The sequence below is a fragment of the Rosa chinensis genome, chromosome 5, assembly GCF_002994745.2.
Source record: "Rosa chinensis cultivar Old Blush chromosome 5, RchiOBHm-V2, whole genome shotgun sequence".
Classification (NCBI taxonomy): Eukaryota; Viridiplantae; Streptophyta; class Magnoliopsida; order Rosales; family Rosaceae; genus Rosa; species Rosa chinensis.
In genome coordinates, this window is record NC_037092.1 from 22,155,255 (window position 1) to 22,169,440 (window position 14,186).

The 14,186-nt window shown below is 36.2% G+C and overlaps 1 protein-coding gene and 1 long non-coding RNA gene across 2 annotated transcripts; both read right to left on the minus strand.

Annotated features, from left to right (window-relative positions):
* Positions 1-3,676: 3,676 nt before the first annotated feature.
* On the minus strand, positions 3,677-4,808 carry LOC121049069. Its single transcript, XR_005799246.1, has 3 exons — positions 4,568-4,808; positions 4,331-4,371; positions 3,677-3,933 (listed from the first exon to the last, which is right to left on the minus strand). It is a non-coding gene; the product is annotated as an uncharacterized LOC121049069 (long non-coding RNA).
* A 6,313-nt stretch (positions 4,809-11,121) lies between these two features.
* Positions 11,122-12,456, minus strand: LOC112166014 (stemmadenine O-acetyltransferase). The gene has a single exon (XM_024302767.2). It carries the CDS (start codon positions 12,454-12,456, stop codon positions 11,122-11,124), a length of 1,335 nt encoding a protein of 444 aa, XP_024158535.1.
* Between the last annotated feature and the right edge of the window lie 1,730 nt (positions 12,457-14,186).

A 14,186-nucleotide genomic window follows, 5' to 3' on the forward strand; every position in this document is an offset into this window, starting at 1 on the left:
GTTGGGATAGAAGAGAATTAGAGGGAAATAGATTGTAGGAGAAAACTGATCAAAAACTGAGAGGCTGAAATTTCTAAGGTGGTGAGGAGTTGGAGAGGATGGTGTAATTCTTTCTTTGTGAAAAACTTCAATCTTCCCCTCTTAAGTCCATCTCTTAGCTCCACCACCTCTGTTTCATAACGAAGAACACTCAGTGCAAACGATATAAGCCACAGTGCCAATGATGGCCGAGACCCTCTGACTCGTTTACAGATAGGCTGTAGATTTATCAAATGCAAAGTTAGGGATTATGAATGAGAAAGTAAGAATTTTATATTTGTTTAGATGTCCCTCTGCCTAATTTTATAGCATGAAGTCAAAAGCAAAGGCTAAACCAGAGGCCAATAGAAGGAGGAGTTAGTGGCTTTTCGTTCTCAGCATCTCCAGGCCGGCGAAACTTTTTTGTCACCTGCTCTGTCCAACTTATCACTATTTATTAATTTGCCTTCAGTTTATTAGGTGGGAGTAGGATGATGATGATATTTTTGCGAGGTTACAGTAATACCACTCAAATGTCATGCTTCTCTGTCCAACTGATCAGGAATGTTTTAAAATTTGCAAAAGTAGTATGTTATTTAATAAGCACTTGAGCGTGGGAGTATAATTTTGGGGCCTCGACGGATAGCCCCATTTTAAGATAGGAAAATGATTTGTGGCCTCAATTTTAGGTGTCATGCTATGTCATTCACACACATCACCTATTTGTTAAATCATGCTATGTAATTTTTGAGAAAAAGACAATTTTATCATTTCAAAATCTAATAACTCTAAATTATTTTGGATTTTTTCTAAAGAGTAAAAAAATTGGTTTTTTTTTTTTTCGTTTCATTACACTCATTCTTAGATTTAAACAACATCAATCGAGAGTGCAAAAAAATTCATGTAATTCAGTCAATAGATTTGCACGTACGTTCGATTAATAGATTTGCATAACACATGTATATGAATTCAACCTTCGTTGAGTTCCTGCAAATTTTAGAATTATAATGTGAAAAATACATATTCATATGATTGTATATATTCTTTTGTTCATTGTTTTCTCTTTATGTAGGTAGGGTTTAAAAGTTAGATTTGAATTCATTATTTTTTGTTTGTTTTTCCCTTATATCTAGATTGTAGATATTAATTCAGCTAATGTGGGAATTTTTTCTTACCTCTTAATTTAGACATAAGTATTTTTCAAATTCAATTTATTAATGCTATTTTTTTTTTGGGATGAAATTAATCAATATTTGGAAAGAAAAGTTAAACGTCTATTTCTTGGCACATAATTCAATATATTAATACCATTTGGAAAGAAAAATTAAAGGAAAAAAATTTAACTAAATGAAGAAAAATACTGGTCAAAGAATCTATAGACATATCTCTTAAATTAATACATAATTAATAGCTGATATTTTTTTCGTCATCTAATTAAATTCATTAATGTAATTGATTCACCCCCTAACATCTACAAGGAAATGTAAAAGGGTAAAGTTGGTGTTGTCATAGTATGATGTGTCAAGATATATTATGTGGAATTGAAAATAAAATTTGTGTTTACTTACATAGCATGACACCTAGGATTTGAGCATATCATTGCCCTTTTAAGATAAAACAGTCCCAATCACCTCACCAACAAATTAATATTCTCATTCACCATATTTAAAGACGAAATGTCAATTTTGGACTTCAATAATTAAGAAATTACAAAACATGCCACTCATCACTCTCTCTCTCTCTCTCTCTCTCGAAACTTTGAAAGTACTCTCTGACCCGAAGCAAAGCCCGAGAACTAACTTGTTAATCCATCTCCGTCACCGGAAAGCTGAAGCTCGCCACGAAGAAGGGACCGCTCCGGTGCAGTCAGCGCCGGGAAGTAGGGGCAGCCTGAAGGACCCTTTCACCCGGGCTTCCAGGCGCACGATACCACCAGCCCTGCCGTCTCTGTCAACCCGCACCCATGGCTTCCACGCATCATGCACCTCCTCAATTCCTCTGCTGGAGGTCACCGTCGCAGACGACGAGAATAAGGAGTTTTTCGATGTGCGAAGGTCCGGCAATTCCGAGGCTGGAACCAAGGTCAGTCATTCCCTTTTCAATTTGAGGGAGGCATGCACCTAGAACTTTGCTCTCTCACGAATAAGAGCGAGGCCCGGTTCTGAGACGAAAACCCAACGAAATTTTCTGAGATGATTATTGACATTTCTGAGACGAAACCAGAGTCAGTAAGGAAAAGAAAGCGTGAAGGTTTAAGCTTTTTGGTTTGGCTGATGTGTTTGTGCATGGTTTCACTTTCACATGATTAGATTGTAATGTAATATATTATTGAATTACAATGGCCGGTGATTTGCCGAGTCACATGGCAATCATTCTAAGGAAAAACATTATCAATAGTCACTGAGTTATGACTTATTCGACACTTAACTCACTGTATTTTCAACAATATCACTTAACTCACTCAGTTTTACATCCGTCTTTCACTTAACTCACTGTCGTTAATTTTGCCATTAAAAACTAATAAAATTGAGGGTATATTTGTCTAAACACTAAAAAAATGCATTTCTTATTATTATTATTTTTTTAAAAGACAAATTTTTTTTTTCAAATTATATTTAATTTAAAAAAAATCATTTTTTATTATAAATCTCAGAAATTTAAAAAATTGAAAAAAGTCTAATAAATGTAAATTGAGGATATATTTGTCTAAACGCTAAAAAAATGCATTTCTAATTTTTTTTTTAAAAGACAATTTTTTTTTTCAAATTATATGTAAGTTAAAAAAAAATCATTTTTTATTAGAAATTTCATAAATTTAAAAAAATTGAAAAAAAGTCTAATAAATGTAGTTTTTTTTTAAGTTAAAAATGATTTTTAAGTGTTTTGACAAATATACCCTCAATTTTAACGGCTTCTAACGGTAGAATTAACGGCAGTGAGTTAAGTGAAAGACGGATATAAAACTGAGTGAGTTAAGTGATATTGTTGAAAATACAGTGAGTTAAGTGTCGAATAAGTCATAATTCAGTGACCATTGGTGATATTTCCCCTTCTAATGCTTGAGAAAGTGAATTACAATGGCTGGTGATTTGCCGAGTCACATGGCAATCATTCTAATGCTGGAGAAACGAACGAGGTGATCCTCCCCTAACCTCCTTATTTAGCTTCCTAAGCTTTCTACCACAAACTGACACGTGTCACTACTACAATAACATGATTTAAGGACACCTAAACCGTGTCCTTAAATACATACAAGGACTCTTTAAAAAAGAGTCCTCTATCCGGGTGTCATCGTAAGTCCCAAACAAGGACACTGAAAATGTGTCCTCTTATCTATACGAGGACACAGTTTATGTGTCCTAATAGCCCTGGACATGGTGTCCTTAAATCCATAAGAGGACACCTAAACAATGTCCTAAAAGCTCTAGAAACTGTGTCCTCTTTTCTATACTAGGACACACAAATTATGTCCTAAAAGCTCTAGAAATGGTGTCCTTAAATCCTTAAGAGGACACAAAAAAATTACTCATATGTGTCCTTAAAACTAAAACAGGACACTTAATAAAGGTAATAGAGGACGTTAAAAAAGTGTCCTTAAAACTTGTAAAGAATCCAAAAAAAATTAATAAAAGAAATCTTCCTCCAATTATACACAGCTCAAAATACACCACCAAATGCATTAACTTAACCAGAATATCATATCCATACATATACCCAAAAAATTTCTAAAGTGTAAAGTCTGAACACACATTATATGTCAATCATGAACTGAAGAGTAATTACAGTTTACATGAAAATGCTAAACTTAGATTTGCCAGAAGCAAATGCCAAAATGAAAGTACCATCCTACAAGACTTGTTGAAAATGATGAGACCTTGCTGCCTGTACTGCCATCAGTACTAACAAACTTTGAACCTGCACAAGTATATGCATAATTAAAGAATAAGGAGCAGACTGATTAATAGTAGGATTCTTGTGATTAATACTAAGATAATTGAACAAAAGGTTCTTGTGAATGCCATTTAAAATACCATTCCCTTCCCAGACTTGGTGATGAGTGTTCTGTTCTTAAGTTTATATGAATAATATGTTTGACTCATCAAGTTATATGCTTTATGCAGAAGACGTAGGCATGAAAACACTATGTTTAGAGAGACATTTTATAAGCATTCTTTTCTGGATAAACAGGGTGTCACTTATTGAAATTTGAACTTCACTTTTTGTCTACATTGACTAAATGGAAACATCATTTACTGGAAAAAGGGTTGCAGCACATCCACATTTGAAGTAGAGAAAGAGCAAGATAACATACTGATCCATCCCACAGACCATGGTATACAGTTCCACATGAACCTGCAGAGGAAAGTAAAATGGCAAAAGAATATCAGAATGAAATTCAACAAAGCAAACAGTAAAGTGGCAAAAAAATATCAGAATGAAATTCAACAAAGCAAAAAAATCAAAACAGTTAAGCAAGAGGAGAAGAAACATAAGTACAAAAAGAAAACTTTGTTTTGTAGCAGGCAGTGGGCAGTTGGAAGATCATTACCTTGCCCAATCCTCTCTCCAATTATCATGTCTTCCCATAAGACTTCATAGTCCAAGCAATCAATATCCACATCCTCCTTTTTCGCAGAACTATTGATACTTCCAGAGCTGCTACCACTGCTTGTGCAATTTACATTAAACAAAGAGGTCCAGGCTCCTGAAGCTTCATTAGTTGCAGGTCGATTACTTTCATTCACCTAATTTTCTGGTTTTAAAGCACAATTACCCTCCTAAGGTATTGAATCATTTCCTTGATCATTATGAAACCAGGTCCAATTTGTAGGAGCATATCTTGTTGAAATAAGAAAGTCTGGAGTCCTTACCTAATCATTTCCCTTTGTGCCTCTCGGAGCCACAGGAAGCTCCAATAACATCCTTCTTCTCTAATATATTGGACTTCGCCATTCATGAGCTGTTTATCTTCCTCCACATGCTCCAGGCTTGGCCCTCCTGAGCTGAGTCCTCTGTCAACTGCTATAGAACTAGTTGAGGATAAGAGATTCACCGGGGCATACCAACACTCATACCACGTTAATTAAATATCAAAAGAATAATAACATTAATGACATGCACAAAATAAGAAATTAAGAAGGACAGAGTTGCACTAAGCTAAGTGATCTTTGTATGGAAGAAGATGGCAGATAGAGGAATTTAGAATTGTTCTACAGAAAGCGCATTATCTTTCGAGATAGACTGCTAAGAAAATAAACAATAATAATTACCAATAACACTTTCCAATACCAAGTGGAAGTATCTGAGAGTGGCTGCTTCCTCTACCAATGTAGTGAATGAAATAATGAAACCCAATGAACAAAAACATGGCCAGGTGGAAGTATCTGAGAGCAGTTCTAGAAATGTTGGCCGGTTAGCTGGATCACTGATGAGAAGGAAAAATAAATCCTTGCAATCGGACACCACAGCATAATAAACTGAAGTTGACAATAAAATGCCATCGTGTCCATTGGATCCAATGAACACATCTAAAACTACCTTAAATGGAAAATGAAAAAAAGTTCAGGGTGTTGCCTGATGACCTCGAACACAAAAAAAAAAAAAAAAAAAAGAGTCCTACAGCATATTTAGGAACAAAATTAGGAAGTAAAAGTTGAGCCTGTCCTGGAGCTGGTGTAGCTATACCTAAGAAAACTAGGCAAATCATAATCTTATACATGAATTATATCCAACTGCAGAAACAATTTAGGTGACTTCCACATGTGGTACCATGCTCTATGATCAGTTGATAACACATGTCAAAAAGAGAATTAAACCTTACAGGGATAAATCCTTTGGAACAAAGAGAATGATCTGAACACACCAAATTGAATTGCAAGTTCTCTAACATCCAATCCACTCCAATAATAAACAAACTACTTGGGGAAAAAGAAGAGGAACAGACCTCAGCATCTTACGAGCATCTTATGATAATCATCGTGCTTGGGAGGAAGAAGCTCCTGATATAAGTTTTCGATACTCTTACACTAAGAGAACTCTTGTAACAATGATCACGGTGTGCACGTGGTAGCACAATTTTACTCCAAATTGGGCCTAAGAAAAACCACAAGAAGGATGCTCTGTCATAAGCTATACAAAATTTTAAATATTGAACTTCACCAAAATCTGGAGGATGGGAAAGAAAAACTTACTGGAACCCAAACGAAGAAGGACCTAGAAAAGAAAAGTTAATGACTATTTGGAAACATAGGTACCAGAAAAATTTCAATCTATTTCTTTCTACTCATTGCAACTTTGAGACAGTAATTACATCATATGGGTATCTAGAAGTAGGAGAAAGAACCCACATAATTGCATTATGCTGTCCAAAAATTTCTGCAGACACAAGAGGCATATTACTTACATGTGAGTCGCATTGGGGGGTAAGACATATGGAATTTCACCACCAATGCAATTGGAAGTAATATGCCTTAAAGAAGAAAGAGGAAGAGATTTAGCAACAGGTATGCTTACACAACTATAGTAAGCTGTAAAAACAGTAGAACCAATTACAGTTGCTTCAAACTGTAGAGATAATAGATGTTTCTGTTCCAGCAATTCCATATAGTAAGCTATATATGTTTATGTTCCAGCAATTCCATATAATTAATGATTCAGATAATGCTACTTAATTTTCATGACATGCATACACACACCAATAAAAAATATAAAAAATAAAAAAACAATTTGCTAGATATAACATCAACAGTAAGCTAGATCGAAGGAATTAATAACAGGTAAATCCATCAATTGAAGTATTGCTAACCTTATTTATAATTGAGCTGCTTGGAGTTTCAAGAATATCTTGAGCTGTCCATCCATTGAATTCCTGCAAGCTTACGACTGAGTTCTTGTAGATAAGAAAAAGAAACAAGAAACTTTCTATCATTACTAACTTTTTTATGAAATCATTCAAGCAGGAAGCATCAAAAGTAATCTAAGTAAATTTGAAATAACAAATAGAGAAAGACCCATAAGGGCTTCAATTAATGCATTGGTACACACTAAGGAGAAGGGGAGAGAGAGAGAGAGAGAGAGAGAGGTGGAACCAGACTTCAGGGCTTTAATCTAATCATCTGCTACTCAAAAGCCTTGATCTATCATTTTCTGCAAGCACATATGTAAACGAAGCATGAAAATGCTTTCAACATTCATACTTGGTTCAACTATTATAAAACAGTACATAATCAAATAAAGAAGTTAATTTGCATAAGAAGTTTATCTTTTAGCTCAAATAAAGAAGATAGTACCTCAAGATAGTTGTCATTATCAATCTTCTTAAGGCAAATGATAAGTACCCTGACAGCTTTATTGAAATTTTTAAGTCCCTGAGGCATTCATCAGTTAACATAGAAAATTTTACTTTCATGTACATTTAAGCATTAATAGGCCAAAAAAATTTATGATAATCATAAAACCATGCAACAAACTACTTGTGAAGATTATCATAGCTTGCGACATAGCTTCTAGTGTTTGTTATGCTTTTCTAACATTGCTTGCGACATGAGTAAATTGACCCATCTCTATGCTGACCAGAATGGAACACATGCACATATGAACAGTATGCTTTGGTGTAGGACAATAATCAGGAGTACAAACATAGCTCTTAAAAGCATCCCCAAGTTGCCATGAGAATAATGGAAATCTCCAAAATCATTGTAGCCCATTCTTATGCTTTCTTTGATCAGATTTGTCTGCAGAAAAGCATTAGAAGACAGTGAGACATCATAGAAAGAGCTAATGGGAACTGCACAAATAAGTTCAAAATATAAAGCTGCATTTGGCAACTTCCCTGAAGTTGATTTTTTCAGCTTGTTTGACGACACCAAAGAACAGTGAAAGATACTTCAATTGAACAAAAATCATGAATCCATGATCCAGGATGCATGTTCTAGCATAAAAGCAAAGGCTACCACCTCCTTATCAACCATAAAATAAAGAAAAGAATTCATTCGAACCCTTTTATATCTTTCCACTCTCATCCACCAAAACATGTGCAAATAAGCTAAAATCAAGGAGTGCTGACCAACATTGCCTTTTAGACAAACAATAGCGTATAACTCTCTTGTACCTGATTAGAATAGCTTATTAATAACCATAGTTGTAGATACGGAATAACCCAAAAACAAAAAATTCTAGCAATAAGACAAACAATGGACCTGATTAGAATAGCTCATCCATAACCATAGTTGTAGATACAACATAACCCTAAAACAAAAAATTCTAGCAAACACATTTCAGTAAATTCTTCTCTCATATAAACCTCGATCTCTCTGCACTGTCCACACAGACATAGGATGCGAAACCAAGAACACCATAAGCAATACAAATATAATTAGGCCACGCATCACAATCAACCCAGCAAAAGCCAAAACCCAAAGCAATAAAAAAAAAAACAAAGTAAACATAACCAGAGGCAAAACCTACAAATTAACACAACAATTATACCCCAAATTTGAGGGGACGGTTGTCAAGAGTCAAGACCAGAAGAAGTTACATACAATATTCATCAGAATGAGCGATAGAGGTGGAAGGGAACATGTTGCTACTGCTCCTTCGATCAAGTGCCTTCGCATGCCGCTCGGACGAGCCTCACACAAATGACCCGGCCATCGAATCTGAATCATCGGGTTCGACAAGAGAGGAGACTTAAATTGAGATTACCCAAAAAGAATAATCCCTGAATCCAATTCAACCCAAGGGCCATGAAGTTCTTCGAAGTTCAATTTGGTGGGTGACATCAAGATCGGAGAAAAAGAGCAAGAGGGGCTGTGGAGAAAACGAGGGTTTGAGGGAAACCAGATTCAGCAAAAGAATGTAGAGGCAGATCGAGAAGGTGAGAGAATCACCCATCCGTGGTGAGTGAATTTGTTTCATTCGACGAGGAAGTGATGCAGATGAGAGAGAGTGAGAGAGCAGTCCACTAAGACGTGTGTGGGAAAACAAAAATTGGGAATTTGAACTTTTGGCCAAAAAAAAGGGCTGGGCAGCGCCTGTTTTCTCGAGGTCGTCCTTGAAAGGTTACTAGGACACCTCAATGAAAATGTGTCCTTATAGGGTGTCCTAATAGCTAGTAATTGTAGTAGTGTGTATACAATTACATTTAATGGTTCATATTGATTCCCACAATTTTCAATCCTTGCGGCTAAAAAAGTCTCGAGTCTCTCTACCTCATCTTTTCTCTGGAACTCCTTCCAGCTACTTTGATTCCTCATGCTTCTCTTTACAAACTTCACCCTCATCGCTCCGTGCAGCCACAAGAATTGGTAGCGAATTTTTCTTGTGTTTCGGTAGAATTTGAAGCTTCTTGGCAGATAAGAGAGAGAGAGAGCTACGGTGGAGAACTATGATGGTATTTGCGATTGATTTGATTTGATTAGTTCATTCCATGATCAGATTTGCTGCTCAAAGTCTCTTTCAAAGAAAATTTCATGTTCACTCGACATCAAAAGAAGGGTCTACATAGATTGAAATCCATTTTGCAAAGAAGGACAGATAAGAGAGAGAACTATCAATTTACCAGATTTTCTGCACTGTATACAATCTCTTTGGGATTACAATAATTTAAGTAGTAGTACTCGTATGGGTGTTGTGTCTTGTCAAGAAACTCAACAAATTAAATTGCCTAATCAGCCCACCACATAGATAACATTCCATAGACTCTGTTTTGGGTTTCAAAAGTTCAATCATTTCGATGTTTCAGAAAGTGAGTTCCTTCAACTACAACAGCTACGACAAGCACAAATGAAAACCATTCACCTTCAACTAAGAATCAGAATACTATATAACAGGTTGGATGGAAGTTTAGGATTTATATGATCCTGCCACTCAACGACCGGAGATCCGCCGACCCATCTTCATCTTCTTCTTGTGGTTCGATTTTAGAGAAGGAGAGATGTGAGGTGTTTATTGAGATAAAACTCAAATGAGTATCAGAGCTTTTTTATTTCCACTTCTTTTTTGATCGACTAATGAAGGAGCATCTGACCAAAGAAAGACTGACGAAGGAGCTGTACTTAGTCAGAGGAAGGATTAAAAACATAAAACATTAGAACCGTTAGATGCATCTTGTAGTGTGGGAGTCAATATGAACCATTAGATGTAATTATATACATGTGTCAGTTTGTGGTAAAAAGCTTAGGAAGCTTAGCTAGATAATGAGTGGGAGATTTAAGTTGATATTTAATCATTTTTGATTTTCAGGTGAAGGGTGTGAATTTCCATACAAATAATAAGGAGACATTAGTTGATGACATTATTGTAGCCTTTTGCGGTATCAAAAAAAAAAAAAAAGCCATGTCCTTCAGCTGCAACCAAATGCCTACCCCCCCCCCCCCCCCCCCCCCCCCCCCCCCCTCTCTCTCTAATAGGGATAGAAGGCCCATAAGGAAAGAAAAAAGAAGGAAAAAAAAAGTTTTAGCCAGGGGGTTGGGGGGCAATATAAGTCTGTTAAATGTCTATTGGAGGACAATAGACGTCTCCTATGGCCGTATTTCGACTATCATTGGCCGGATTCTGACGGTCGGTAACTAGAATCTGGCGCAGTCTCCTATGACTTCTCTCTCTTCTATTATCTCTCTCTCTCTCTCTCTCTCTCTCTCTCTCTCTATGTAACAAAGGGGTGAGGGTAAAATAGTCTCAAAAATAAACAAAAAAAAGAAAGAAAGCATAATTGGGTATTAGGAAATACCTTATTAGAGCTTTCATAAACAAAGGGGAATTAAATAAAAAAAATTTAATGGGGTAAGTGGGAAAAAAATCTCTAGAATTAGGGTAAATGGACAAAAACACTTAGTTGAAATGCCTTCACAGTATCAGGTATATAAAAATTTATATGCAAAGTCGACAATGATTAGGCTTAAATCTTTGATCATGTATATCCGGAAAACTTGAAATGAGAATAAAAGATTAAGGGAAAACGGAAAAAAGAAAAAGCATAGCAGTATGTATTTCTTACACTTCTTTTACATTGAGAAACATAGTTGAAACAGACAGCTAGTAGTAACAAAACATCATATAAGATAACAAGAAGCACAGGAGAGGCCTTTTTGTTCTAGGCACTAACTATATGACGGTGGGATTTAGAGAAGCATATGCAAGCAGCTCCTCATTTTTTTCAAATATGGCCATGTCTTCTTCTTTCAAAGTCAAGCGTGCTTCAATGCCACGTCCATCACTCGTATCCATCAGCGTAGTTAAATTCTTGATTTCTTCAATTGCCGGACTACTCATCAATGGCTTTCCCCATCCAAAATTGGTTTCATAAAAAGGCAACCTGCACCAACTGGTGGAGCAATAACACTCTATGTCATCCCTTTGCAACACCTCACCATACTCTTTCAGGAGTTTACTTACATCGTCCACACCAACTCCATTAGCACCATACTTCATCTTAAGTTCTTTATACCCCTTCCTCATTGCAGCAACCAAGCCTTGAAGATCAGCCTCACCTTCGCCTTTCATAGATATTACTGCAAAGAAACCCAAAAGGTTCCCCATCAAGTTCTCCGCAGATGGTTGCCCCAATATTTTCCGCATGTTCACAGTTTGCAACCATGCTGTTGATGGTGGTCTTGCAGAATCCGAGTTTGCAGTGGATGCTTTCATCGCACATTTCCAAATCAGTGCTGACACGACTTCGACTCTCGAAGGATTTTGCACGGCAGCACTGGCAGCTTCCGCCTTCAGAGATTCAATCTTAGAGGATTCAAACAAGAACCTCGTTGTTGTACACCTCTCTCTAGCAATCTTCACAAACGGTGGCGGTGGCTTGAACAAATCAAGTGATGGGAAACGAGAAGCTGCAGCAACATATTGATGTGGAGGAAGTTGCAGACCACGGGAAGTTGCAGACCAACTATTGAGGAATGTACTAAGTGTGAAGGCATCGATGATCTTATGTGAAACGTTGAATCCGATTGCGATTCCACCACATTCAAAGAAGTTGGCCTGGACTAGTAGAAGATCATGGCCGATGTCTCCTTCAGTAGATTGTTGTAAATTAGGAACCAACTCCTTAACAAAACCAGGATCGGGTTTGTCCAAAGCCCTTGATATGGGACAGTTGACCTGAGCTTCAAGAAACATTGCTCCCTTGTCATTGCAACAGACTGAAGCATGATCATGGATTCTTCCTGCAAAGGGGTAGAAGCGACTTAAGGTTTCGGATAGTGATCTTTTCAGAAGCTTGGTTCTTTCAACAACCAAACATTGGGGATCAATATTATTGACCTCATGAATATCACTATTGTTGGGATAGAAGAGGATTAGAGGGAAATAAAGTGCAGGAGAAAACTGATCAAAAGTTGAGAGGCTGAAAATTCTAAGGTGGTGAGGAGTTGGAGAGGATGGTGTAATTCTTTCTTTGTGAAGAACCTCAATCTTCACCGCTAATGCCATCTCTTAGCTCTACCACCTCTGTTTCATAACAAAGAACACTCCATATAAAGACAGTGCAAACGATAATTATTGCCAATGATGGCCAGGACCCTCCGAATCGTTTACAGATAGGCTCTAGATTTAACAAACGCAAAGTTATGGGTTATGATTAAGAAAGGAAATTTTTTTGATTTGTTTAAATGCCCCCCGGCCTAATTTTATAGCATGAAGTCAAAAGCAATGGCTGCACCAGAGGCCAATAGAAGGAGGAGTTCAGCTTTAATTAGTGGCTGTTCGTTTTCACCGGCTCCAGGCCGGCGAGACTGGTTCTGTCCAACTGACATTACTTTTTATTCGTTCGTCCAACTAATTCATGTTAGTTTATTAGGTGGGGTGCGAAGATGACAGTTTTGCGAGGTTATAATAACACCCGCTCAAATTAGTCAAATGTTACATGCTATTAAATTTGTAAAAATAGTATGTTATTTAATAAGCACTTGAGGTGGGGTTACATTTAGTGTTATATGCATGTACGTATATAGAGCATATATTCTTAATCCTTTCAGCTTTTGGGGGCCCTAAGATAAGACCTTCAACGACCTTCACTAACCTCTTCTTCCAAAAACAACATGACGTAAAACAAAAAAATCAAAAAAACAAAAAACAAATAAATTAAGCACTACACGTCGGTAGTAATTAATGTTGGTCCACACCGTTGAAAATAGTGACTACGAGTTCGTCAATACGTTAATGGCACCGAGTTTACTCTTTTGAGATGTTACCTTATCCAAAATATGTATGAAAATAATTGGATTTAATCGATCCTCAGAAAATCTAAAATATCAGGTGACTTAACTTTTACATATTTTATTTGATCGGTAACTTTTTAAATATATCACTTTAGTCACTCAATTTTAACTTTATTATTTACTCAATTCACTCTGTTAATTTTTCATTGAAAAAAAAAGGAATTATTTGCCACAATATCAAAGATATTTTCGTTAAACCAATCGTGGAAAATTGAGAAGTTTGAATTAGAATGATTGGGAGAAGTGACTAAAGTGAGACAAAATGATCATTCACTGACTAAAGTAATTGACAGAGTAATAGTTGAGTGACCAAAGTAACATATTTGAAAATTGAGTGACCAAAGTAACATATTTGAAAATTGAGTGACCAAAGTATTGAATGAGTCATAGTTTTTTTTTTTTTTTTTTGAGAGAATGAATGAGTCATAGTTGAGTGACTATTTGTGAAATTCTCCCTAAAATTTATTTCACCATTTTAGATAAGATAAGCATTTAAAATTTAACAATAATATATAATTATTATCGAGTAGAATTTGTTAGGTTGATATGACCAGCTATAATTGGCTGAAAGACTTATTTAAACTGTTGATTGAAATTAGAGTCTCATTCTCCAAAAGAGATGCGACATTTTCATTACAAATTAGGGATGGACCGTCTTTTTTTTTTTTTTTTTTTTTTAAAGAGGATCAAAGAATTTCACTCTTATCCCCATGGTGACTCGAACCCATGATCTCGATCTTAGGTAGTGGGTGCTCTAACCACTGAGCTAACACCACTTACTTCCTCCTTCAACTCAAATGTCTCATCTGCTCTAAATTTCTTTTTGTTCATGCGCAAGCTCTTGAGAAATTGAGCATAAACCGGCACTTGACGAATGAGGTCCACCAATGGGATATTGACATCAACTTTCTTAAATATTTCATGTCTCTCTCATCAAGTCAC